The following is a 27832-nucleotide window of genomic DNA, read 5'->3' on the forward strand; positions in this document are numbered from 1 at the left end:
TAATTTTGTGGGACATTAACAACAGCATCAGCAGCAACATCAGCTTTAGTTAATGAATCCTGGAAAGTTAAGTGACTTTATTTCCTTATCTGTGGAGACGTTTTCCATTAGAAAAATACATGGCTTTGTCAGTCGTAGGTAGCTTGCTAAGAAGGATGACTGCTTTACTGCTATTTGTCAGACCTGCATGAATACAGCAGAGTAGAATTCGTTTTTTTAAGATCCAGGCCTTGCAGAGAGTCCTAAATGCATGGAATCTAAAGACTACCATCATGGCTTTAAAGCTGTCGTTCTGCTGAGCACTACTTTTGTGAAAATTATGTGGAAAAAGCACTGGCTTTGAGGTCAGCAAGCTGCATTCAAATCTTGGCTCCCCCAATAAATAACTGGCTGAAACTAGTCTCATAACCTCTCTGGGCCAGAGTTTCCTCATCTGTAAAATGAGAATAAAAACACCTCCCCATCCCACTTACAAGATTGTTTAGGATCATTTAAGGTCATGTTTGTGAAAGCATTTTATGATGTGTAACATGCTGTGGAAAGCCAAGGGTTTGATTAAGGTTTGGGCCAGAGGCATGGAGTTATTTTGGCAGGTGGGAGAAGCATGTGTCCATGCATCTGGTCTTCACCAAAGAGCTTCACTTTTTCAGACTTGTGGCCACCTCACCACCCAGAGTGACTGAGACAGTTATAATCATAGTTGAAGGATTGTTGCTTATAGAGGAATGAGACTCTGCATGTTTGCAGTGTGTGGATGGCATTTACAGAAAGGGGAGAGGGGAGTGTGTTTTTAATTGCTCTGTGCCATGGCCTTGCTTGCCCCTCTCTCTCATAATAGCGAGAAGGACAGGGATTATCACAACTTTTGTCAGTTTTTCTCCCAGAACAGGTAAAGAAAGACAATGAAGTTCTGGCACTACAGTTCTCAATAAAACGGTTGTGCATATGCACAACTCAAGAGGAAATACATGAGTTCAGAAATTGGCTTGGAGGGGCTTTCATTAAGGAAAAGACTCTCACAGATTTCATCTGGTTAACCGAGAATATTTTAGGCTTTGGAAAATTGCTCTACTTATTTTTGGTGTACTGCACTGCACTGGACAGAGATGAAAGGGGGCAATGGAAGTATAAGTAATTACAAATAATTGAGGGGGTGTGACCTGCTTACTAACATCTCTGGAGCTATGTATGGTTAGAAAAGCCCTATCCCGATCTCTTGAGTATCACTGATCCAAACCACTAAAATAAAGTGGTTCTACCTAACCCAGTGGCTCTCAACCAGGGCTGATTCCTCCACTCCTCTTCCCTTAGGAGACATTTGGCAAAATCTGGGCCAGTTTTGGTTATCACAACTTCAGAGTGGGAGGCAGTGGTACTGGTGTCTTGTGGATAGAGCAGAGGGGTGCTGCCAAACATCCTATGGTGCACAGAGAACTCCCTACAATAAAGAATTATCTGGCCCAAAATGTCAACAGTGCCATAATTGAGAAACTTTGAACCACACCTTTCTCCCCTCTCCATTCATAGGTTTTGGTAGGGCTTTCCTCACACTGACTGTTTTTACAATTTAGATAACTGGGATTGAAATGAAAAACCTAAAAATCATTTTTGAAATATTGTTGCTTGTTATTGCTAGTGACTTAACTTTTTATAAAAATTAATTTGTGGGAGTGTACATTAATTTGACATTGCTTTCTAATGGAATATGAGATTTTTGCAGCATAGTCTAATTATTTAATATAGTCTGAAAATAAATGTTCCTTTTTTGTTGGCACAATTAAATATGTCTCACAAAGATTATATGCATAAGAAAACACTGTTTTTACCACTTTTTTTTATTAATATGTGGGAATCAAACATTTCAGAGCACATCAATTTAGATTGGATGGAATTTGAGCAATAACTAAGGGTTCAACCCCCTTTTCCCTCAGATGAGGATATTGAAACTAAGTGGCTTGCCCAATGTCATGTCTTTAGAGTTCCTAAAAAGAAAATAGTTTAATACAAAGAGAAAAAAAAACAGCTAAAAAAATTTACACAAAATAGTTCAAAAATTGAACTAATATTTGACTAAACTATGTTGTTTCTAAAAAGGGACCTAAAAGAGCGCCTTTCTAGTCAACGTGTGCATAATTGTTAAACAACCTTTGTTGAACGAAAAATTATATCTAGTTGATTCTAAAAACTGTTAAATAAGCCTCTTAGCTATCTTCACATTTACTCTGTAGTCAAAAATTCTTACCATTTTGCCATATTTCTTTTTTAGCTATATATTCTCAAACATTTTCATGCTAAATAGCACTTTTATTTTGTTTTTTAAATACTTTTTAGCTCCAGGCTTGAGACAGCCAAGTAATAAATTACCATGAAAGCTCGTTATATGGGGAAATTTGTATTGTCAAAGAATAAAATATATGAAAATGGAATTGAACCCAATGGTGTTAATATTAGATTGTGTTTATTTCCTATAACTTTGCTATTATAAATTTTTCAATACTGGATGGATAAGAAACAAAACTTCAGCTGAACACATAGGTTCTCAGCAATGGAAGATTAATTTTCTTTGACGACAGGTATTACTTTTGAATTACTCATTATTTTTACCTTTTCAAAGGGATTCTCATATATGTCTCGCCTCCAAACTGTTAACAATTAAAAGAAATTTTCAGTTATTTCTAATGTTTCAGGGCAGAGAGCTTTTTAATAACACAGAAGCAAAAAATTATAATTAAAAGCAAAATTATTAAGCAGTTCAGAACTTTAAAGTGTTTCTAAATACAATATTTCGAAAAATATAGGTCGTTTTAACAAGCGAAAGTTTTTTTAAATCAGTAGCCTGTGGACTAAATATTTCTAAAATAATTTTGATTTTTTAGAATTTCTTTTGTCTCGTTTTGAAATGTCAGCGATAAGGAAAATAAAGTGCTGGGGAAAATGTATCATTAATTAAAATAAACCATAGCCAACAGTATTATATTTTACTCAGAATTATTGACAATGGAAATAAACTCTTTTAAACCATATTCTCTCTTTAAATTGTATAAAATGTAATTCTTAATAACAAGTAACATTTTAAATGCTAGCTATATTCTTTGATGAGACTTAACACGGTCCTAATATACAGATAAAAGAATACAAAATAAATTTATCTAATTTTTCATTATTTCACTGGTTTTCTTTCATAGCCTTAACAAATATCTAGACTTTATTTTCCCAAAGTACTCAAGAATAGCATACCCTTCACTTGCTTCTTCATTTGATAAAGATAAGCATTGACAATTGCCAGGAGGAAATAAGAAAGTAAAAGCTGAAATTCAGATATTAGCTTTTCTTGTTTTGACTAGTTGCCAAAGAAACCAGAAATAAATTTGCATGAAATTATACCTATGTTATGGTTTTCCTCTTCTTTTTATAATATACATTATATTTAAACACAGTTGGGCCTTTTAAATACAATTCTATTTTCACTTTCACAGATGGGGCAAATACATTCACTGAGATTGAGGCATGTGCAAGTGTGCCTGTGTGCAAAAGCCCTATCCAAGTGTGTTTTTGTATGTAATGCAAGGGTTGAATTTTTAGAAGCTTCCATTTTTTAAGGGTTTCAAATCAGGTGTCGTCAAGACAAATATTAAAGTCACTTTGCTTTACCTTTGATTTCTATGAAATTAGAAAGAAATGACCCTTCAGTTAACACTATGAATTGCCTAAATTTCTAGACCATGTAAAACACCTAAAGCGTTTCCTTTCCTAGTGTGAACCAAAATAGTAATGCCTGACATACAGGTGGCAGTAGAGAAACATAATGTCTTGTTGTATTCTCAAAATAAAATTATAATTTAACTATACACATTTATCACAGCTTTTCTTTTAACCAGTTAGGATAGATTATCAAATGTCATCACCCAGGTTGCTCTAATCCTACAATCAGGTGAATTGGATGTGTACATTTTTGCATTGAAATAAAGAGAGAATATGGCCATAGTAAACTGTGGGATTTAGTATTTTTCAATGAGTTTCTTTCTCCCTAATCCCCTGTCTCTCACTGAATGCTCTGATTCCCACATGGGTCACTAATATAGGGAGAAATGGTAAGACTGATGTCAAATTGCTTTTTCCTCATTTGCATGCTGTGTGCCATGGGCAGTTTAACCCATGCAAATTAGAGCGGCCATGCTTTTGCAGAACTGCTTCCCTCTGCATTGCTCTGAAAGCATGTAAAATAAAAGGTAGTCGGATATTCAGCACACTGCCTGCAGTATGCCTGGTGATTAAATACCACATCATCACATCCATAAGGCTAAAGGTTTCATCATACTCATGGAAAACTCAAAATTATCTCTTCCTTTTGGTATTTGCACATTCATTTTAGTGTTCTTCACCAGGATTTCTGCCAGATGACTGGAATTTAAAACAAAAGAAAATGAAACACCTATCATTTTGGAAGAGAACTCTTTTTGTTGTTGTTGTTGTTCCTCTTGATTAATTCAGTTCTGTGGCTGTAAATTTCAGTGGCGCTAGGCTTTAGGATGGGCCATGATTTGATGTGGTACCTCTATTCTCCAGGGAATGATGACACACCAAATGAGTCATTGTAGTAGCTGGAACCTTGGGAATTGCTCTGTTCTATGACTGATGCTAGATTTTGGTACAGTAGCAATCACAAGAGGGGAAAAGCTATCACTGTGGCTTGGGCAGGAGTCCCAGAATACCGGGGTACAATTTCTAATCCCATGTATTTTCCCATTAACTCTGGGGGTGACCAGCTTCACCTTTCCAAAATAAAATGAGAACCCAATGTTTGTATATATGTGTATACATACAATGCACATACACATATGTACACATATATATTCAGAACTGAACAGTCTCAGTCTAGCTATTGGTTTTGAACAAAGTTTAAATTGATTTCATCTTTCTTTTCTAGCTTCTACACGCTACAAACATCATTTTCTTAGTTCCATGCAGTAACTATGTTTGTCACAGTTCTATATAGAGCTTTTTTTTTCTTGTTGCTTAAGCGGAGCACTGACTTGCTGAGAGATGTAGCTTTGGTCGAATCTACCATTCATATGCTGAACAAATTTTTTCTTTCATAGGATCTGACGGCATTAGCCAAAGAACTAAGAGAACTCCGGATTGAAGAAACAAACCGCCCAATGAAGAAGGTGACTGATTACTCCTCCTCCAGTGAGGAGTCAGAAAGTAGTGAGGAAGAGGAGGAAGATGGAGAGAGTGAGACCCATGATGGGACAGTGGCTGTCAGCGACATACCCAGACTGATGTAAGAGAACTACTTTTAAAATGTAGACAAGGAAGGGACTAGGTTTCCAAAATAAAAGGACAAAAAATATGAGTTAAATGTAAGATTGTATATGGGTCTGTGGCAAGATAAACTGACTTTGGGGACTTGGGTTTTTGTTGGAGAATAGTTCTATAATTCTCTCTCTCTATGGACACATCACTTAGAATACGTAGCATTTTTGGACTGCATACACTTTATCCATTGCCAATGGATTGACTGTCCTTTGGTGACTCTTTCTTGGTTCTTTTTATCTCAAGGGCAAACAATATCGACAACCAGACCATTGATACGTGCCTTCCCCTCTAAAACTGAAAGACTGAAATCATGGGCAATGACATTTAGGAATCAAAATTAACAACAGAAAACATGTATTTCATTACCAACACTACCACCAACGAGCAAGGAGAAATGCACAAGCCAGCGTGCGTTACCATCCCAGCAAAAGAATCAGGACTCAGATAATCATGCAGAGAAAGTTCCAAAATATATCCCCGTTATGATTTTCTACTTTATTCCCTCCATGGCTTCTTTTACTTGATCCATTTTTCTGTGGTCTACATCTTTGCCACATACTTTCTGTCAGTCTCTTTGCAGTTTTCTTTTTATATATCTACATGTAATATTTATACCTACCTATATTTTCTTTAGTAATTGTAGTCTTTATTTTTCTTTCTCTTTTTTTTTAAGGTGAGGGGGAAGCTCTTTTTTTTTTTTTTTTTTTTTTTTCCCCTTATTGGAGTGGATCCCATGAAAGAACCTGTTAACCCCTGTTGCTTCCCCAATTCCTCCACCTAGTAAACACAAGGTGTTTGTGCCCTGGTCTGCTACAACCTTGATAGAATGAGATGCTAATTTTTCCAACTTCACACTCCAATCACCTCTATTTCTTTGGCTCAGCTACTAGCATTGAATATCAGATCACACTCTATGTAGAAAAGAAGCCATTTCAGGCCACAAATTATTGTCCAATTCAGCAGGGACTGGAGAGGCAGGGCTGGCCAGTCTAAAGGGAATGTCATCCACTGATTAACATCATTACATACAAGCAATTCTAAGAGGCAAATCTAATTATCATAGCTGAAAAATCCATACTGGTTATTTTGCTGTTGATGACCCAGTTTTTGACAGCTGTAAATATGCCAAAATATGACATTTTGAAACAAATTGCATTAAATTGCCTTTTTAAAAGTAAATAAAATTGTTCTAGAGGCAAAATAACTAATCCAGAACATTTCTGCAAAACATGCTGGCCCTTTTAGTTTTTGTCTTGACTCAGAATTGCTTAATTCTTCTGACAGATGTTTTCAACTCCTTTTAAGCATTGAGCATGCAAGTATCAGGAATTAAATCATGAAATGAATTTTAATCATGATATTAAAATATTGCTAAAACTCTATGTGTTAGCCACCTTGCTGAAGTCTTTGAGAAATTTGATAAGTTCATACTTGGATTTTGTCTTCCAAAAGTTTATATGCTAGTTGGAGAATGACAAAATTACACATGGAAGAGTGCAGGCTAATATAAATATTTGGAGGAACAACCAAAGATGTTAATTAGCATTTGGGTTTTAGGTCCCCTATCATATTTTGCAAGGCTATTAATGGTGTTCACCCTCCTACCTTTAAAGGAAAATCTAGGACTTATTCCCCATTGCAGAAACACCCACCTTTCTAAAATTTCCTGAATAGACCATGCTACACTTCTGTCTGGCATTTCCTGTTCCTTTAGAAATCACCTACTCACAGCCCCGCCTGCACAGGTAGAACCTGTCCCCTCTTCTGTGCTACCACTGTATCTTGTGTGTATTCCTGCATCTTCATGTACTGCCTTGAATCAGGATTGTTTATTATGTGTCTTTGTCTCCTTTTCTGGACTATGATATCTTTCAGGGTAAGGGTTACATCTTACTCATCTCTCTTGCTCTTAACACATCGCATGGTATCTGGAATACAGTGGGTCTTCAGTGACTATAATTTACATTTAATTGCACTGATTTGAATTTGCAAGTTCTGACTTTGAAGAAGAGTTTATAGCCAATTCTATGCAAATAACTGTCAGCAAGATTAAAAATCTGAGGTAATATTAGAATCCCAAGCAGGGGGAAGAGTTAAAGTAAAGACACAGAAAGTTGACTTTGGTGGGAATGTATGGTGTATGGAGTGGAGGGGAGTCTGGACTAGTGAAATCAGACCAAGAAATGTGCTCTTTATATGTAGCCATTGGAAACCATTGAATGTATCTTGAGTTCAGTGTTATATTTGAGGAAGATTATTTCAGCAAAATGATTTGAAAAGGGAACAGACTAGAGACTGATAAAGCAATTCAGAGGCTCTATTACTATAATCTACATAAGAAATAATAAGCTGAGGCTATCATGGAATGCTGATAGTGGAGGCAAGACTTGACATGGTCCTTAAGGGATTGGTAAATTTTAGATAGATGGAAATGATCGTTAAAGAACATTTAAAATATGTGATTATATATGTGAGAAAATAAGGGTACGAAGGGTACAAATGTGTGTATGTTTACTTCAATTTGTAAATATATGTATTTTTATATTGCATATAAAATATATATAGTCTGTTCTACAATGTGATGGTTGCATGCCTGAGAAATTTCATACTATTAAAAGTTCATTATAAAACAATAGTTTATTTAGGAATTGAGTATTTGGGGGCCAGAGTGCCTCTTATATACATTCTTATTACCTTTATTTTCTTTTGTTAAGGTAAACCTCTATATTTTGTGCTATATATATTTAAAGCAGAAAACAAAAATATATTGTAGCACAGTTCCCACCATGAAGTAAACACAGAAAAGCTTCTCAGAAATGGAGCACCAGCCATTTGGACAAACAGCTGTGGTTTCTGATGTTTAAAACAATAGCTTTTTTCTATGCACTGTGCTGGTTTTGCATTTATTTTATAAGATATAACTTATGAGAGTGCACTTAACTAAGTTTATATTCCCTAACTCACCAATTGCACTATTTCCCAATTCTGCATGCATAGAAAAATAATGAGTGGAGGGAAATACACCAAAATTATAGAAATGATTACCTCTGGGTAATATAATTTTGGGAGATTTTTATTTTATGTATATCCCCAATTAAATGATGGGCATGGACTAGTTTATAATCAGGGGGGAAAAAAAAAAAGCTTTATAGAATAAAAAGAATGCAAGGAAAGGCATTTAATTTGATTTGCATCACATCAAGCAAGCCAAAGAGGCAACCTTCTGTATTAGTATCTTCCCTCAAATACCAGCACCTGCTCCAGAAGGGAAGATTTCGCCACTGTAAAATGACTCTTTTATTTCTCCTTTTTTCTATGCTATACCCTTTGGAAGGAAGCCACTATGTACAGGCCACACTTGAGGAGTGCGGAATCATGCTTCCCTCCTGTAGGGTAAAATAGCTACATAATTTATTTAGAATTTTTCTGCACTGATGTGTCTCCTCTAGTTATTTATTAATTTATTCCATCATTTATATCAGTATAGATTCGTGGATATAATACTTCTTTATTTTGCTGCTCAAATTTTCTAGTTTTGACCATTGGGAGCTCTTTCAATTAGCTCCTGTGCCTCTTCGACTGACATGCCACCACTTGTGTTTGGGTATTGTTGTGCATGTACATGTGTGTGCATTTGAACACTCTTTACTTTCTGACACTAGATGCTCCGATCCAGACTCATTTTGTATATTTCCTATGCCAGTCCTGGAATCAGCCACTTCTTCAGTAACCCTGATTCCTTTCATTGGATGATATTAGAAGCCAATATCTAGGCACCCAGTATGCTCATTACTACTACAATGTCACTTGTTTTGGGCCCTCTCAGCTAACACAGCAAGGAAATATGTGTGTGTTAGTCGCAAGAACTGCTAATCCATGCCTCCATGCTTAACAACATGGCTTTCTCAACTTTTAAAGGATAACAGTTATCCAACACCTGAGCCCTATCTATCACTCTCATTGCCACTTCCCTAACAGTACATTAACCCATGTATATACAAATATTTCTATATGTAGCCATTTGTACCTATATTAAGCTAAATGTGAATTCATACTGACATCTCCAACTCTAATCCATCACAACAACATGGATCACTCTAACCTCTTCCACTTGCTTATTTGTAAATCCCCATTCCAACAGTCAGAAACCTGGCTTCTGCCATCAACCACTGTATTAGTCCATTTTCATACCTCTATGAAGACATACCTGAATGTATAAAGCTATAAAGAAAAAGCGGTTTAATGGACTCACAGTTCCACATGGCTGGAGAGGCCTCACAATCATGGTGGAAGGTGAATGAGGAGCAAAGGCATGTCTTACATGGTGGCAGGCAAGAGAACAGGTGCAGGGAAACTGCCCTTTATAAAACCATCAGATCTCATGAGACTTATTCACTATCACAAGAACAGCACAGGACAAACTCACCTCCATAATTCAATTACCTCCCACCAGGTCCCTCCCATGTCATGGGGATTATGGAAGCTACAATTCAAGATGAGATTTGGGTAGGGACACAGCCACACCATATCAACTACCCATTTACTTAATTGTGCACATCCAGTATTTTGGTATAGCAATATCAAATTTGTTAACCTGTATTCTCATGGGAAACAGTTTTGTTAACTAGAATGTACAGTGTTTATGTGCAGTTCCTCTTGCCTTTAGTATTACAGACTCCACTCATTTCCAAGGTTACTTAGATCAATGCCTTTTTCCCGCATTTCTCCTCACTGAAGTTGTTCATACAATTGTAATATGGTGAGATTCTTTTATCACGGTTTTTAACATTCTTTCCTGGCAGCTTCTGATCTCAATGATTTTTTAAAATGTGTATACATTAACTCTTTCTCCTATGAAGTTCTATGACATATCTGAATAGATTTTTTGTTATTCTGTGATAACCATCCAATTATAAAAAAATTATTTTGGCACATCCTAGTGAACCCAATTTCATAAAATTACAAAACTTACCATTGATTGCTCAAGACATTTTAAATATGCAAATAATATCCTGGTAGCTAATTACTCATCAATTCACAGAAGAGCTATATTTTTACAATAAACCTGAATGAAATCTCTGTTAGATATTAAACAAAGCCCTTGACCCAAGATCTTCAGCGATTTAATAAACATTTATTATGTGCTACCTGCATTCCAGGCACCATGCCTGGCACTGAAAATACCAACATTAATGAGATCTGATCATTGCAGGACTGTGTATTGAATGCAGTGGTAGAGATGCACAAAGGGCAATGTGGAGGGAGAGTGGAGAGCCACCTAAACCGTTCCAGTGAGGCTGGGATGGGTTTGGAGGTACCTGAACTATAGCTTAAAGAATGAGTTAGCCAGAAGGAGGCAGACAATAGAAAAGAATCTTCCAGGTAGAGAGGGCAGGCTAAAATCACCAGGGATTTTCTAGCATAATGTGCATAGGAATTATAAGTTAAATGCTGGTAGAGTTAGAAGTTGGAGCAGGATTTTGTTAAAAAATTAGGTTAGTGAGACAGGCAAGAACCAGATAATGGACAGCGTGTAAGCCACAGTAAGGAGCTTCAAGTTTATCCTGTGGTTGATGGGAAGCTACTGAAGATTGAAAGTAGAAGAGTGACTCGGACTTGCTCAGATTTGTGTTTTGGAAGGCTCACTTTCGCAGCTGTGAGGAGTGGATATGAGGGGAAAGGACTGAAGATAGGGTGGCCAGCAAGAAAACTGTTACTCAGGTAACAGAGGAAGCAGGTCTGACTAGGACAGGAGAACTTGATTGTACAAGCATCAGCCTGGCAGATGCCACCAGCCCAACTGAGCCCCTGACAATATCAAAGAATCCCTGTCTGATAAAGAAGAAAAGTGGCTGCCCTCATGGAAGACTCTTGATAAATACTTCATTGATTTGTCAGCTTTATATCATTTTGTTCCAAATAAGTACTAAGGCACAAAGTAAGAAAGAAGAGAGAAAGAAGAGCAAGAAAAAAAATGAAAGATACACACAAGATAAACAAATGAGTGAAGAAATGATATTTTGAAAACTATGATTTACCAATCTACCAAAATGCCAGGAATTCAATTTTTTCCCATGTCTCTGGAACACCATTAAAAGTTCCTTTCTAGGAATGAAATGTTGAAAATGCAAATGCCTCTTTGGAATTTCTTCCCAAACACATCAGTTCTAGCCCATATTTAGATTCATTCAATCCACTGGTCCAGTTTAGTAATTGCAATGTAAGCTTCTTCACTATACATTTTATTGTCTGGACTCATCCTGTCATCTTTTTACCTGTTTGTTGTGGATAAAAATCCTTGAAATATGTCTTTCTCTGCCCCGGAGACATCATAAATCTTGTGTATTTCTTGTTTCTTAGATGGAAGATTCTAGTAATTCTTTGGACTTACATAAGATCCAAGAGGCCAGAGATATTTTTAAATATATAAGTAACAATGAAAATAAAAGAACAAAATGATATAAGTTGCAATTAATATGCCTAGAGAGAAATAAGCCTTGATAACTTTCCTATTTTTAGAAAACCCACTTTAAAAGAGAGGCAGATGCTACAAAAGGAGAACAGCAAGTATCGCATTAACAACCAAAATCCTTCTTCCAGAAGCCATGTTGTACCAACCTTAACCTGTGGTTGAGCCGCATGACCTGTGCGATTCTCAATTCCCCTGAGCTCCTAAATCAGAGAAATTCTGTGTCATGCAAATGAGGCACTCCTGATGAGAGTGAAGCTCACTATGGGCAGTCAGTCATCACTTTTTGAGCCCTGGCACTGTGCTGTGTGCTACAGGACACAGGAAACATCAGTCTGTGTTCTCAGGGAGTATGTTGAGATCCTGTTACCTTCTCTCATTATACTGTAAACACGATAGCAAGAAAAGAACTGAAAATAAATATGCCACCATGCAGGATGATTACAGAGGCTGAATGTTGTTTAAGTTAAAGCCCCTAGTTTATGGATGCCCCAATAAGCCAGAATGTTCTTAGTAGATATTTCTTATTTATACAAGCATAAAGCCCATGGATCTAATGATTATTTTTTGCATTCCTAGTAAGTGACAACTCTAGGCTGGGTACTGGGTAATAATAATGATAATAATAAGGATTTTGCCCTCACAAGCAACGAGAGGGAAGGAGAAAGAGAGAATTCAAAAGATAATTGCAAATTGTGATGAGAACTATTAAGGAAAAAGGGTGAAGAGAAAAGGAGAGGGGCTGTTGGGATAAGAGATAGGTGATAAAAGCAGACTTCTCACAGAAAGCATCATGTAGGATGAATGAGAGGGAACCAACCAAGGCCAGAGTGGAAAGAGCTTTCCAGGCAGAGGGAACAGGATGTATAAAAGCAGGTCAGGTTGTCTGCTGCTCAAAGAAGGAGGTGGGGGTCAGGGGAGATCATGCAGAGCCTGGTGACTCCTGGTGCCAACTTCAGTGTTTTTTCCATGTAAAGCCAAACACTTGCTCAGTCTGGCTACTGGGCAGAGAATAGGTCAAGAGGGGCTACTGCAAAAGTGGGGCCAGTCCAGACATCAGCAAACATTAAAATTAATATGAGATGTGCTTAAGACCACTGACATGTACACTTAAAATTGGTACAATGGTAAATTTTATGTTATTAAAATGTATATTTTACCATAACACGAATAATGAATATGGACAGGAAACAGATGTTTCCTAAAGCTACATTGCCATGAATGTTGTTCCTTCTCATCTCAGACCAACAGGAGCTCCAGGGAGCAACGAGCAGTACAATGTGGGAATGGTGGGGACGCATGGGCTAGAGACCTCTCATGCAGACACTTTCAGTGGCAGTATTTCAAGAGAAGGAACCTTGATGATCAGAGAGGTAAGTTGGTATAAAACCTGTGTAGAGGAAATGCCATTTCTTAAGTGGTTTTTACATTAAAGCTTTCACAGAGAATGCCTATGACATGTATTTTAAGTATGGGGAATTACTGGGGGAGGGAGGACCTGTGCTTCTAAATAGTTGAGTGATTTTAATTGTCTGCTGCCTTCTTTCCTGTATTCTTCTAAGCTTTGGCAGTGTGACTTAATTACATTAGTGCAAATTCTTCAGTAGGAAAGTAGGAGCTATGCAAATCAGAATATAGAATTTGGGCCTGAGGATATAAAATTGCAAACTCAGATGTTTCCTACAACAGGAAAACAGAAATGAATGATCTCTCTGAATAGCATCACTGGCCTTGTTATGTCTCTTCTGCCCATGGTTTTATCTTTGTGGATTTTGTATAAAAAATGCTCAATGGTTCCAAGAAATGATGATATCATCTTATCTAGTTAAATTAACATTAAAACAACCATTAAGTTATTTTATTGAAAGAACAAAGAAATATGCAGATCTACTTTAAAAATGTACCTTGGCACTTTGGTTGAATTCTTTTTAAAACTCTAGGAACATCATTTCATTTTGGGGGTGGCACATGTTCCCTTTCATCTGTCCTTCTGACATGCAGTAACTCCCCACTGTGTCCATGCTAACCAGAAAGACCCTGACAAATTAAAATCAGTATTTTCTTCTTTTTCACTTCATCATCACCATGCAAGTTTGAGTGCAGATATTTACTTGAAAGGAAAGAAATGGCTGAGAACATTGGGCACATGTTACCTGACCTCTCCCTGCATCCATCTATAAAATTTTATAAATAATAGTATACAACTTATAAGATGGTTGAGGATATTGAGTTAGTAAATTAAGCATTCAATAAATGTTAACCATTTTATTTTATTTCACTCTCTTCTCAGAAATGAATTCTCCTTTTACTTGTTATCACCATCCAGTCCTCCCTCTGAAACATAAACATATGTCATCTGTTTTTCCTCTTCAGCCAGGACAGAGTTGGGAAATTCTAATAGCAGACTTTGCTCTCCAGAAAGGCAAAGGGCATCTCACTTTTGTAAGAAAGAAAGGAACTGTAGTTTTGAGATGAATAAGGCCTTTGAAATAATAATTGGCAGTGGGGCTATAACTGAAAGACTAGTTCACAAAGCAACTTGCTAGAATTTCATTTTATGGCCTTGTCGAATCTTTCAAGTAGCCTTTAAAGAGTCCTTTCACATATGCCTGAAATGAAAAAATGGACTTGGCTGCTGAAATTGACACTGTGTAGTGCTGGTATATAAATCTCTTAATGTGGTTAATGGATAATTTCAATGGAAGTATAGAAGGTTTCTATCCCTATAACTTACCACTTAGGAAAACATGAGGGAGAATGTTCTGGAGTGAGTTGCTGTTTGACTCCTGATAAAAGGACTCCGATTTCTAATGTGGCTTAAAATTTGCTTGAGTCTTTATGACATGGTAAATAACTCCAAGTAGACATTTGGAGCCACATTTTCAGTTCATTGCCAGCCACATCCAAATGGCTCCATGTTATTTATAGCACTCCAGTATTCTATGACCACAACCTGTCACTCTGAAAATAGCATTTGCAGCCGGGCACGGTGGCTCATGCCTGTAATACCAGCACTTTGGGAGGCCGAGGTGGGCAGACCACAAGGTCAGGAGATTGAGACCATCCTGGCTAACACAGTGAAACCCCATCTCTACTAAAAATACAAAAAATTAGCCAGGCGTGGTGGCGGGCGCCTGTAGTCCCAGCTACTCGGGAGGCTGAGGCAGGAGAATGACGTGAACCCGGGAGGAGGAGGCTGCAGTGAGTGGATATCGTGCCACTGCACTCCAGCCTGGGCAACAGAGCGAGACTCTGTCTTAAAACAAAAGAAAAAGAAAGAAAGAAAATAGCATTTGCCAGTGTCTTATAGGAATTTGATCTAGTAAGGAACCCAAAATCTGTTTGTCCTCTCAATTTCCAATTCTGCCTTCCTCAAATGTGGGTTTTTTAAATAACAAACTGTATTAGTTGCGGTTCTCCAGAGAAACAGAATATTTACATATATATACACAGAGAGAGAGAGACTGCTTTATTTTATCTTTTTATTTTATTTTATTTTAATTTTTTGGAGACGGAGTCTTGCTCTGTCCCCCAGGCTGGAGTACAGTGGTGCAATCTTGTCTCACTGCAACCTCCGCCTCCCGGGTTCAAGCAATTCCCCTGCCTCAGCCTCCCGAGTAGCTGGGACTACAGGCACATGCCCAGCTAAATTTTTGTATTTTAGTAGAGACGGGGTTTCACTGTGTTGCCCAGGCTGGTCTCAAACTTCTGAGCTTAGACAATCCGCCCCCGCTTGACCTCCCAAAATGCTGGGATTACAGGCGTGAGTCACCACGCCCAGCCGAGAGACTGCTTTATTGTGAGGATGTAGCCTATATGATATGGAGGCTGAGAAGTCCCATGATCTGCTGTCTGCAAGCTGGAGACCCAGGGAAGCTGTTGGTGTAAATCCCAGTTGGAAGCTGGGTGAAGATGAGATGAAATGTCCCACTTCAACCAGTGCAGAAGAAAAAGAGGGAGAAAATTCCTTCTTCTTCTGCCTTTTGTTTTGTTCAGGCCTCCAGCAGATTAGATGATGCCCGTCCAACTTGGAAAGGGCAATCTACTTCACTGAGTCCACCAACGAAATGCGAACTGCATCCAGAAACATTTACAGATACACCAGAAAAAATGTTTAACCTAGGCACCCCATGGCCTAGTCAAGTTGACACATAAAAGTAACCATCATCAAACCTTGGGCTGAAAATTACCAAAAGTACATGTTGAAACAAGATAAATGCAGGTTAAAGTTTATCCCTGACAAAGTAAGAACATAAAATAAAAACTCATTGTAATAAGATTTAGCTTATACGGTGCCATTAGTACGTTTCTCCAGGATGAACTATAGGAGGGCTCACTCCACTTGTCACTGTCATGGAGTGGACTAGACGATTCTGTAAGAAGATACTGCTCTAACACTCATGATCTTGTCAGATGCACAAATTTCCCCTTGTAGTGCATACCCTTACCCCTGTGGTTCTACCTATCCCTATCCTAGAGCCCCATAGGACCACTTTCTACTCACTTCTAGAATATACCACACTGGCTGTGAGCTGCCATTTGTGAATGGAAGCTCATCTGCTGGAAGAGGTATTTTGCATTCTCCACTGCTGCCTACACTTCACCAAGCAGGTCCCTGTTCTCAATCTTCCTTATTTCCTACAAGCCTCTACTGGGACTCCATGGACCTTCATCCACAGCACCTTCCTGGTATCAGCTGATATCTCTTCAGTGTTGATCCTCCTCTCTGAACCAGAATACTAGCTTGTCATCATGAAGGTTCTTATGGTTACAAGTAATGAGTAAAAGAACCCACTTAATACAGCAAAAAAAAAAAAAAAAAAAAAAAATTAAGTGGGGAGAGGGTAGGTATCAGAAATAGAGGAGTAAAGGAAGATTTAGGGTGTTTCATGGAAGGAACCCAAAGGTAAAAGTGAGCTGAGCCTCTTTGAAGGACTGGGACAGACAAGAGCTCAGGCAGCTTCTCATGTGCATGTCTCTGGCTCTCTTGCTGCCTGTCTCTCCTTACCCTAATCTCTGCTTTCTTCCACTTTCTCCTTTGTTCTTTTCTCTCTTCATAGAGGAGCTTTCTCTCCCTCTGCGTGCTCCTGCTCTCACTTCTCCAGTTCCTCCCTTGAAAGCTATTCACCACATCCCCGTTCAGCTGCCAGCAGAAACTGACCCATGTCTCTAGGGCTTAATATTGAATTCCAGGGGGAATCTGGTCCCTCTTGGCTCAGGCATCCACCCCTGATTCAATCAGCTGTGACCAGGAGTAGGCCCCTAATACAACAGTGCATCCCAGAGCACCTGGGCTCTGCCACAGGACAGCTAGGTTCAAAACACTTAGAACCCTGTCACTCAGGGCAAGATAACTGATGGAATGTCATATATAAAGTGTTTAGCGCAGTACTTGGCATGTGTTGGTACATGGAACATCTTTGTGCCAATCCCCACAGGAATGGTGAGAGATAAAGATGAGATATTATTGAGGTTCTGTTAATGAGGTTCTTAAGGGTGTTGCACATCTGTCTTTGTGTTTCCAGTGCAGTACTTGGCACACAGGAAGTGTTTAATAAGAAGGTGCTGGTGGAGTGAATAAAAAGGTGATGACTCAGAAGTGGGCAGATTCAGAGCATACTACAGGATTCCTTTAAGCTTCTCACCATCTGAGCCACTTCCCTTTGTTAGCCTCTCTGAGTCTTTCTTTGATAACTAGTGTGTCTGCATCAGTTTTTGGCTTGAGAAAGAGTGCTGCTGATACAAGAGAAGCCAAAAATTTCTAAAGAGATGACATGTGATTTATGCTAAAGAGAAGTTTGTGTTTAAAAGTTTTTCAGTATTTGAACAGAAGTTAAAGGAGAAACTGCCCAGTACACATAAAATAGCACACAATAAGATGTATTAGGACTGAACTTCCTAAATGTCATTTAGAAAAGGAAATGCTCAGCTCTGAGAATAGGCACTAATACACGCTACTGATGGCCACTGTGACAAAATGAATCCAGAAAATAACCCTCTCCAGGACAGCTCGTAGTCCAGGAGCAGGTTGCCAAGAAACATAGAGGACACTAGGCTTTCCAGTTCTCTCTCAAACTTCCTGAAACATCAATTACATGCACCATTACAGGAGCTTGGGAGTCTGTTTCATCTAAACAGGAAAAAAGGAAAAAAAAGAAGTGCCTCCTTTCACTTCCAGCCAGAGGCAGGTGCAGAGCTGTAATTGTAAATCCATGACAAGCTCCAGAAATAAAAAGCCAGACTGGTGAGATGGTCAAAGAAACAGCATGAAACCTTGCACATGCCAGCCCCCAAGAGGGTAGGGAATGTGCTTGCTTTGTTCCCAGCTGTTCCATGTTCAGTAGAATGCTTTACATTTAGTAGGAACTAAAAAATTTTGGGTCAATGAATGAATGAAAGAAAAGGCAGAGAGGGAAATCATTACTTAATCAGATCTGCTCTAAGAATCCTCAGTGAGCCAGTTGCAGAAAAGTTAAAAAGTGCAACACTAGTCAGGCCTACAATGTGGGCACTGGCTTTTGGAAACCAGAGTTGTCTTTTAATCCTGCCTTTCCTCCCTGGGATTTTTTGGCAGAGACTGCTCTCCAGAGCAATGGCTTCCAAACTTGTTAGGTCATGTAATCCTATCAGTAAAAACTATAGAGCATCTCACCTAATACAGTGTATTTATTCACAAATCATACATTTTTTTCTACTGCACTAACATTATGTACATTATAAAATACCTTTGGCCAGGCAAGGTGGTTCACACCTGTAATCCCAGCACTTTGGGAGGCTGAGGCGGGCAGATCACAAGGTCAGGAGTTCAATACCAGCCTGACCAACATGGTGAAACCCCATCTCTACTAAAAATACAAAAATTAGCCAGGCGTGGTGGCACGTGCCTGTAATCCCAGCTACTCAGGAGGCTGAGGCAGGAGAACTGCTTGAACCTGGGATGCAGAGGTTGCAGGGAGCCAAGATCATGCCACTGCACTCCGGCCTCAGTGACAGAGCGAGACTCCATCTCAAAAAAAAAAAAAACTTTAAAGGACATTAAAAAGGGTTACTAGAAGTGATGTTTCAAATGCTTTGCTAGTTATAATGACTTTATTTTGTTACTGCCTACATCATAGTTCTTTATGAGACATTAAACATTTATGTAGATAGTAGTTGTAAATCCATATTTTCAAATAGTATTCTAGATCATGTCAATATATTTGGAACTCCTGTCAGGTCTGATTAGTTAATCATTGTTTTGACCTTGTGAATGACAAAGAGCCCCGTGAGTTAAGTATGGTCTCTGCACTTTCTTGGAGTACTCCACACACACTGCTTCTTTTCAGCAACATTTTAGGTCATTTCTCTGTTGTGTGGGTTTGTTTCATTATAACCTGGTAATATGATCTGTAAATATAATTAAGTGGCAGGTACATACAGCACAAGCACTACAAAAGAGTTTACAAGTGTGGGCCCTGCTCAGTCCCTCCCTTTTGTAGCGTCTCCCTCTGTACATGGGACCCCATGCCATATGTGACCACTGTCTATACCTCATGCAGCAACGTAAGGCTTCAGGCTCAATCGATAAACCAAATATTGGCAAAGCTTACTTTCTTTTTTGTTTTCTTAAGTAAAATAGAAATTTGAATATCGCCTTCTCGCACCCTAGCGGGTCTATTTGGAGCCCCGTATGCCTATGCTGTGTAAGGGCTGATGTCACTCTTTGGCCTTTTTCCCCCCTCTCTAACTCCTCTCACATGCTGTGCTCCCTCAGACGTCTGGAGAGAAGCGATCTGGCCACAGTGACAGCAATGGCTTTGCTGGCCACATCAACCTCCCTGACCTGGTGCAGCAGAGCCATTCTCCAGCTGGAACCCCGACGGAGGGACTGGGGCGCGTCTCAACCCATTCCCAGGAGATGGACTCTGGGACTGAAGTAGGTGCTGGGCAACAGCTGGCATGACAGTTCTGCTCTCCTTCCTGGGGTTCTAAAACCATGATCTCTTCAAGAATGAGGCTTCACCAAGCTCCTTGAAACGTGTTTGGTTGGTTTCTACTATAGAGCTGCCTGTGCAGGTACTCAAATGGAGAAATCATGGAAGCAGAACAGTGAAAAGTTCTCAGATACCGTCTGAACCAATACTTGTTTCTCCAGATGAGTATACTGAGGTTCATAGAGGTTGAGTGACTTGTCCAAGACACACGGCTGGTTTGTGACAGATCTAAGACCAGAACTCGAAACTTCAGGCTATACAGATTTCAAGGACAACAGTTGAGGTTTATATTTGCATTAATTTAGTCAAACTAAGTATGACTTAAATAAAACAGTTTAAATGATTTGTTTATGAAAAATAAAATTTAATAAATAGATAAGTTCTTAAAGTGTTCATCTTCATAAATTCAAAGTTGTGTGAGAATGAAGAAACTAGGTATTACCTTTCCTGTATAGAAACAGTCCCAGGAAAAAGTCTGAATAAACACAATCTGCAGGTAGTGCCCATAGACGCTGATGACTGACACCAGTTGGATGAGTTCACAGTGTGTGGTCATGTTTCATTAATAGTCTTGTCAATCACACGTAAGGTCCTAAATGTGTTTATAAAGCACATGTACTGTTATTTTTGACATTTTCCACACACTAAGTTTTTATGATGCACCCTTTGAATTATAAAGTTATAGAGTAGATGAGCTTTGCATACCCCAAGGAAAAGAACACAGTGGTATATTGCAAAGCACAGCATCTTATTGTAACTTCATGCTGTGTGGGCATTTTCTGCCTGAACACCTCTCTTGGTGCAAAGGAGGATCCCATAAGATTGAACCCTGGTTCAAATTCTGCTGCTACCCCAGCTCTATGTGGAAATGTTACTGCCTGCCCTACCTCTTTCACAGACATCTTCTAAAGAGCAAAAGTGAACATGTATGTGAAAGTGATCTATTTGGTAGGGGGAATTCTACCTTGAGGAGGATGAAATGGTTTTGGTTTCATAGGATGGAGAGAAAAATCTTGAATTAAATCAGATTAGATCTTTGTGGTTTTCTCCTTACATGTTTAGAGGTCTTGGATGGTGGTTTTATTTTTAAATAAAACTCTAAAAGTAAAACTAAAGTGAAACAACCTTTAGTTAAAGATATTTATCCAAAAAAGATGTGCTTATTATGTTGAATACAGATGTGTTTGTGATGTGAAAGGACAAGAAGGAATGGACATGACTGACATTGTAGCTTATTCAGCAAAACTCAGATTTAGAATATTGTGACATGAAACCCTGATATTGAGTTTACTGTTCCCTCATTTACTTCTGACATCATGTTTTCATGGTGCCATTCAAGCCCAAGATTCCTTTTTAAAGTAAGCCTTCAAGGTACATTGCTCACAAACCTAATATACTCATAAAGTCCCTAAATAATGATGTAAATGTAATTATTCTTTTAAGGAAACTATCATGGGAATGAAATATCTTCAATTCCAGCATAAAATCATCCCTGAATTAAGGATTTTAAAGCTTTTGGAGCCAACACCAATTCGCTTGCATCGCCAGGCCAGAGTAGAAGAGCTCAAAGCTCTCCTCCCCAAGAGAAAGTCCCTTGGCTTGACTCTGTGTTCAGGATAAAGTGCTGCTGTGGAGGCTTCCTTACTTAGTTTATTGCCAATTGTGTGAGCCTTTCATATTGATCATGTGGTCAATATAGGAGATTGCTTTTACTGAAAGGGAGAGGTAAGCTCTGTCACAACAGTGATCTTACAGACTTTAAGGTACCACATGTGGTCCAAAATGTAATTTTCTCACTGCAATTCTTGCAGTCTGATAATTAACGAAGTCCTACAAATGCACAATGGCTAGTGCATAATCAATACCAGAAGAAGCTAGAGACAGGCATGTACTGACTAGGGTGCTAGAATGTGAACACCTGAATACCCTGAAGAATCTGTGATCATTTTATAGCCCAAGCACAGTATTGTTAGCATTGTTTATTCCTGCAGTATTTATCTGCTCTTCTTAATCTTCTTGTTTATTGATTAGTATGGCATGGGGAGCAGCACCAAAGCCTCATTCACCCCTTTTGTGGACCCCAGAGTATACCAGACATCTCCCACTGATGAAGATGAAGAAGATGAGGAATCATCAGCCGCAGGTAAGCAAGAAGGGCTCAGTGTTTTAAAAACAGCTTTGTCTTCATTTCTGGTATGACCTGATAAGGAAATTAATCCTCAGTTCAGTAGTTAAGCCGATTACTGCTTAGGTCCTGTCTTAAAAGGAAGACTTTTAAAAATTATTATTTCTGTAGGGCTCCTAAAACAAATTTATTACTTTCCATTTTTTTTCCCCATCTCTTCTATTTCATTTCTGGCAGACCCAGGGGGACATAGGGACCCTAGGAAAAGCTGTTCGTCAGTGATCTCTGAACATAACCAAATGTTTCCCCAAAACAATTTCTGGGTACAATGTTTTACACATATTAGGCACTTAATAAGTAGATGGTACATTGTGTTGACTTCTAGGTGTGTGTGTCCCACCACAAAGATCTGGCTGATTTAAAGGAGAATCTTGCTTTCTAACCTTTTTCAAGTAATTGATCATCAAAGTCAGCTTAGGACAGTTTTTCAATTGATAATCTGGAATTTTAAAAAGTAGATCTTTTTTGCCCATATTACAAGAGTGGGGATGGTGTATTTAATTTGGGACTTTCTAAACTCTGCAAGTAGTGTTTATAAGCCTATTTTGCTAATGAATAAAAGATTGCTTTGATGAATGAGTTATACTTTATTCTACTAAAACAAAAAAAAAAAAGTGTAAAATAAGGAGAGTTTCAGAGTTTCCTTGCCTTTACTATAATTCAAACCAAACAAGGAGAAATCATAGTGTTTTGAAGCCCCATCTCCACATCTCCATAGGTTATCTTTTAAGATGCCACTGACTTCTCTGATTCTTTTTCTCAAAGCTCTGTTTACTAGCGAACTTCTTAGGCAAGAACAGGCCAAACTCAATGAAGCAAGAAAAATTTCCGTGGTAAACGTAAACCCAACCAACATTCGGCCTCACAGTGACACACCAGAAATCAGAAAATACAAGAAACGATTCAACTCAGAAATACTTTGTGCAGCTCTGTGGGGTACGTTGGTGCTTTTTTTTATTTAAAAAAAAAAAAAAAAAAAAAAACACTCATTAATGAACTGACCCTCAAACATTAAAAGCCTGTGGATCTTGTCATCAAAAGAACACTGGTTGAATCATGGGTATTAGAGTCCTAACTTGGGACTATCTTGACCTCAGGAGAGACCAAAAGGAGTTTTATATGTTGAAATAGCTGATACCCTACTAGCCAGGATGACGAGATTAGATTCAGAGCAACCTTGTCACACAATAGTGATAGGCTAAAGCCAAGAAGAGAACTAGCTACCACTTAATACAATAAGTGGGCAAGGCAAAGTCTATAATCTGATCAGAGGTGATTTGTGTCTGGCACTTCGTGATATACCCCATGTTCATTCTCCGTGATCCATACCACATCTTGCAAGGGGAATACAAGCATAAATAATGGCATAAACTTTTATTTCAAGCTGAAAAATCAGCCCAGAGTATTTTGTGAATTACACAAGGTCATAACCCTAGCAATAACAAGATAAAACTTGAAAAGAACAACAACTAATTTAATGAACCTTCCCTTTTAGTTTAAAGCATCAGTCTGCGTTTCTTGTGAAAAAGATCTGCAGGTTTTAGCGGACCTCGAACTCAGGAGAGGCATGATGAGATTCTATCAAAATCTTGGTTTGTGTTACTATAAACATCTCATACAGATTAAGGAAGGACATGTCCCCTATGTACCCATTGAAAATACTAGGGTTGGATTGGGGAACCATAATTTTAAAAGGCTGAAAGCATTTGAGATGTTAGTGGGGAAGAGTGTGAAGCCTAGGAACCATTTCATGATAGAGGCTCTGTCCTCTGGAGAAGAGACAGAAGAGAACAAGATAGCCACATTTAATACTGAAAGGATTAATATGTGGACAAAAAAGCAGACATTTGTGTTGATCAGAAGATAGAAGTACAAGAAGTAAGAGAAGTTAGAGAGTTACATGTTCGTGAATAAAGTACAGTGCACAATGAGCCTCTCAATGTATGTGTGTGTTGAGGGGTGGATGATAAATTTCCCTAGCAATACATTTTTAGGATTACAACTACCCAGACAAAACCACTTACCTGCCTGTACTTCTGTAATAGGGATTACTGCATGGGTGTTGGGCTACACTAGATTTAGAGACCTGAGAAGTCCCTTAAAGTGAGTATGTCTGTGACTCTCCAGCTATTAACACTTCTCTTGAATGGGTTTATCATTTCCCTAAAAAAGAGCAAAAACTTGAGGGCATGGGGCATAAGATAGTTACATTTTGGTTCAAGAAGGAGGAAGGGCCTTTATTCCAATGGAGTATGGAAATGGAAATTGCACTGTATGTTGAAGGTAGGTAGGCTAGAGATCACTGCATAGGGGTGGGGTGAACCTTGGGGACGAAGAGAAGTAGATTTATAGGGAGATCCAAGAAAGAAGTGGTTTTTCTAGGAAGGGAATAAAGGCAAATTGTGCTAGCTTCACATCTGTGCCTAAGGCTCCTATTGACAAGGATTCTGTGCATTAGGCAGTAAATAATTAGATGTATGAATGCTGCTAACACTTTATAAAAGAAAACTGTAATTTCATTACCAGAAGTACAATGATTTAATTATTATGTCAGAACTTCTACACTCATTAGTTTATGTTTACCTACTTGCCCATTAGTATATATTTACAAGTTACAGTTTCTTAGATTTTATAGGGACTCTTGATGCAGAAGATTAAAGTTCGTGAAAAGTCAGTCTTAGGGTGCTTCTTAAATTTACAGGTGTAAACCTTCTGGTGGGGACTGAAAATGGCCTGATGCTTTTGGACCGAAGTGGGCAAGGCAAAGTCTATAATCTGATCAACCGGAGGCGATTTCAGCAGATGGATGTGCTAGAGGGACTGAATGTCCTTGTGACAATTTCAGGTATGTTACTAAGATGATGAGTCCCCCAGGTCCATACAGCAGGAAAGGGGTCCACCTCATTTCTGCAGAAACAGTTAGCTCTGCCCTTCCCAGCTAACAAACAAGACAGTGAAGTATAGCAGTATAGCCAGAGTGAGGTTGCCCACATTTTTTAACACTGGGTATTCTGACCTCCAAAACAATGTCTCTCACCTCTGCATTAAATCTGAATTAGGCAGAGACACGCCACAAAGGCTATATATTTATAGCTCTTTATCTCTGTCAGGACTCAGCAAGGATCTTCGGATGTTTTTAAGGTTTCTGCACTCCAGTTATTACCACATACAGACAGAATATCAAAATGCAGGCTTCCAAGAGGGACTTTTAGTAAGCAGAAATTTCTCTGGTCTCTTCCCTTAAAAATTCTCTTGCTTATAGTCCACTGATGTTTTGGCAGGTGCAGCTGGCACACTGGATGATCAAGTCTACAAAAAGATTTGAGTGTGAGAATCATTACTGCTATGCTCTGTAGCTTTCTGATTCCCAAAAAGAGCCTTAAATAGGGGGAAAAAAAAAAAAAAAAAAAAAAAAGAGATGGAGACTACAGTGAAGGCCTTGTAACAAGTTAAAAATGCAACCTAAAAGAGGGCAGTTTTGTTGAAAGTTTTTCTTTTTTCTTTTTGGTGTTTGAAGGAATTTAACAAGTAACACCCGTCACTTCCCCTCCCATTCCATCTAGTATGGAACTAGCTTGCTACTGCACTTTATAACCACCTGGGGAAATGTGAAAATCCAGAGTCAGAATCTCTGGGGTGGGGTTTAGGCATCAGGAGCTTTCAAAGTTTCTGACGTGTTTCCATTGTGCAGCCAAGTTTGAGAACATGGATTTATGCTCAGCCATTGTTTCATGAAGAGACAACACAGGGATACTGGTTTGAACTTTGAGGAAAGTTCAGCTGTACTTCCATTTTGACAAAATGCTTTTGCTTGTCACTAAACCTCCTCTTTCTTTTACCTTTCCACTGAATGCTCAGTTTCATCTCTTTTTATTCTCCCCAAATAAGGTTAACCAGGTAAATTCCTTTTGTATTACCATTTGAGTTTAATCCCATGTAGTATTTTGTTCTGGTTCATTGCTTTCCTGATTGCTATACTACCAAATCAAAATTAAAACTGCGTATCTGCCAGTCACCTACTAAAAGTGGAAATGCAACCAGAAAATTCACATTCAGGCTTCATTATGTTGTTAGTGGCACATCTTCATTCTTAACAGTATAAGCATTTCCTTTTCTCATGAGGTACAGATAGGGAAAGTAGAAAATGAAAATAGGAGCAAAAGATTCTTGAACTAACATTGGATTCATATTGGCATAGAAAGGAAGAAACACTGGCTCTTGTGTCCATCCTAGCTACTGTGATCAATATGGATTCTAGGCCTTTGGTTACAAAATTGAATATTGACCACACCATGATTCCCTTAGTTTAGGTGATGAATGCGCTGTCCTGTCAAATGCATGTGCAATGCTTTACTAAGTTCTCTTCTGCTGGTATATATTCATCTATAAAATATAAAACATTTTTTTGGGAGAGGCCAAGGCGGGCGGATCATTTGAGGTCAGGAATTCCAGACCAGCCTGGCCAACATGGTGGAACCCATCTCTACTAAAAATACAAAAATTAGCTGGGCGTGCTGCGGGGACACCTGTAATCCTAGCTATTTGGGAGGCTGAGGCAGGAGAATTGCTTGAACCCAGGAGGCAGAGGTTGCAGTGAGCCGAGATCGCGCCACTGGACTCCGCCCCTGGTGGCAAAAGTGAAACTCTTGTCTCAAAAATAAATAAATAAAACATTTTTAAAGCCTAAGATAAAGAAAAATAAGTATCCAAAAAACAAAACCCATAGATCTAAATTTATCATTAGTCAGCAAGAGTCATCCCAATGGACATTTTATCTGGTGCAAATAATCTAATGGAGTATATCAGGTTTTGCTACTTGTGTACTCTTCAATATTGTCTAGATATTTTTTTATCATCCTATGAATTCTTTATTCCAAGATCACTTTACCAAAGGGAACTTTAAGTTTTCAAGTTCACATTCTTTTTTTTCTTTTCTATTTTTGTTCAGTATTCCTTTCAGTGACTTCAGCACCATAAACTTGTCCAGTATAATTTCTGAACCCATATTATCCTCTTGTTTGCTTTTAAAATAACTTTGTTAGTTAAGTGAAACAAAACTACTACCAGTTGTCATCTTTAGTAGAAGAGGCAAATAAGAGGGTCTTCATTAACATCTGTTACTAGGTTATACAGTGAAGGAAAGTCAGGTGCCAAAATGCCCAGTTGTCAATACTTCTTCATGTGATTGATCTAGAATGTTCTGGAACTCTGATCAACCACTGTTGAAGAGTTAACTCTTACTAAGTTCAGCAGACACTGCTTTGCATTGGGAAGAGAGAATAAGAGCAGCATGCTTAAGTAAGAAACCACCTGAAGATAAAGACATTATAATTTTGTGATGTGTCTAAAATACTTAGAGCTACTTTAACCATAAGTTCTGGCAGAAACACCACTTTAATGACAAAGTGCTGGAGACACTGATTATTAGGCCTTCAAACACACACACACACACACACACACACAAAAATAAAAGGAGGTGGGGAAGGAAAGAGTGAGAGCTATCACAGCGATTTGAAATCAAACCTCTATTATTTCAACAGGAAAGAAGAATAAGCTACGAGTTTACTATCTTTCATGGTTAAGAAACAGAATACTACATAATGACCCAGAAGTAGAAAAGAAACAAGGATGGATCACTGTTGGGGACTTGGAAGGCTGTATACATTATAAAGTTGGTAAGTCTCAAGACATGGAATTGTAAGTTTGGTCTGTTTACTCAATCAGACATATTCAGTTAGGTTTCACTTAGTCTTTTCTATCAGATTGATGATGCATGTGTGACCAGCTTCAGATGTTGCTGGAACCTTCAGCATTATTTTTTAAAAGCCAGATTGATGAAATTGAAAGAGTGCATTCAGATGAAGTCCTAGGCTTCAGTTTGAATAT

General features: G+C 38.5%; 1 protein-coding gene across 6 annotated transcripts in view; it reads left to right on the forward strand.

Annotated features, from left to right (window-relative positions):
• TNIK (TRAF2 and NCK interacting kinase) overlaps positions 1–27832 on the forward strand; it is a 395124-nt gene that overhangs the window by 347746 nt on the left and 19546 nt on the right. For all 6 annotated transcript variants that reach the window (XM_007972103.3, XM_007972104.3, XM_007972105.3 and 3 more), the window contains 7 exons: positions 5100–5284; positions 13032–13161; positions 19542–19703; positions 21793–21904; positions 22712–22882; positions 24648–24791; positions 27487–27621. In XM_007972103.3, coding sequence (XP_007970294.1) covers positions 5100–5284; positions 13032–13161; positions 19542–19703; positions 21793–21904; positions 22712–22882; positions 24648–24791; positions 27487–27621 — 1039 coding nt within the window. The remainder of the gene's footprint in view (positions 1–5099; positions 5285–13031; positions 13162–19541; positions 19704–21792; positions 21905–22711; positions 22883–24647; positions 24792–27486; positions 27622–27832) is intronic.

This window comes from Chlorocebus sabaeus, chromosome 15 (genome assembly GCF_047675955.1).
Source record: "Chlorocebus sabaeus isolate Y175 chromosome 15, mChlSab1.0.hap1, whole genome shotgun sequence".
Taxonomy (NCBI): Eukaryota; Metazoa; Chordata; class Mammalia; order Primates; family Cercopithecidae; genus Chlorocebus; species Chlorocebus sabaeus.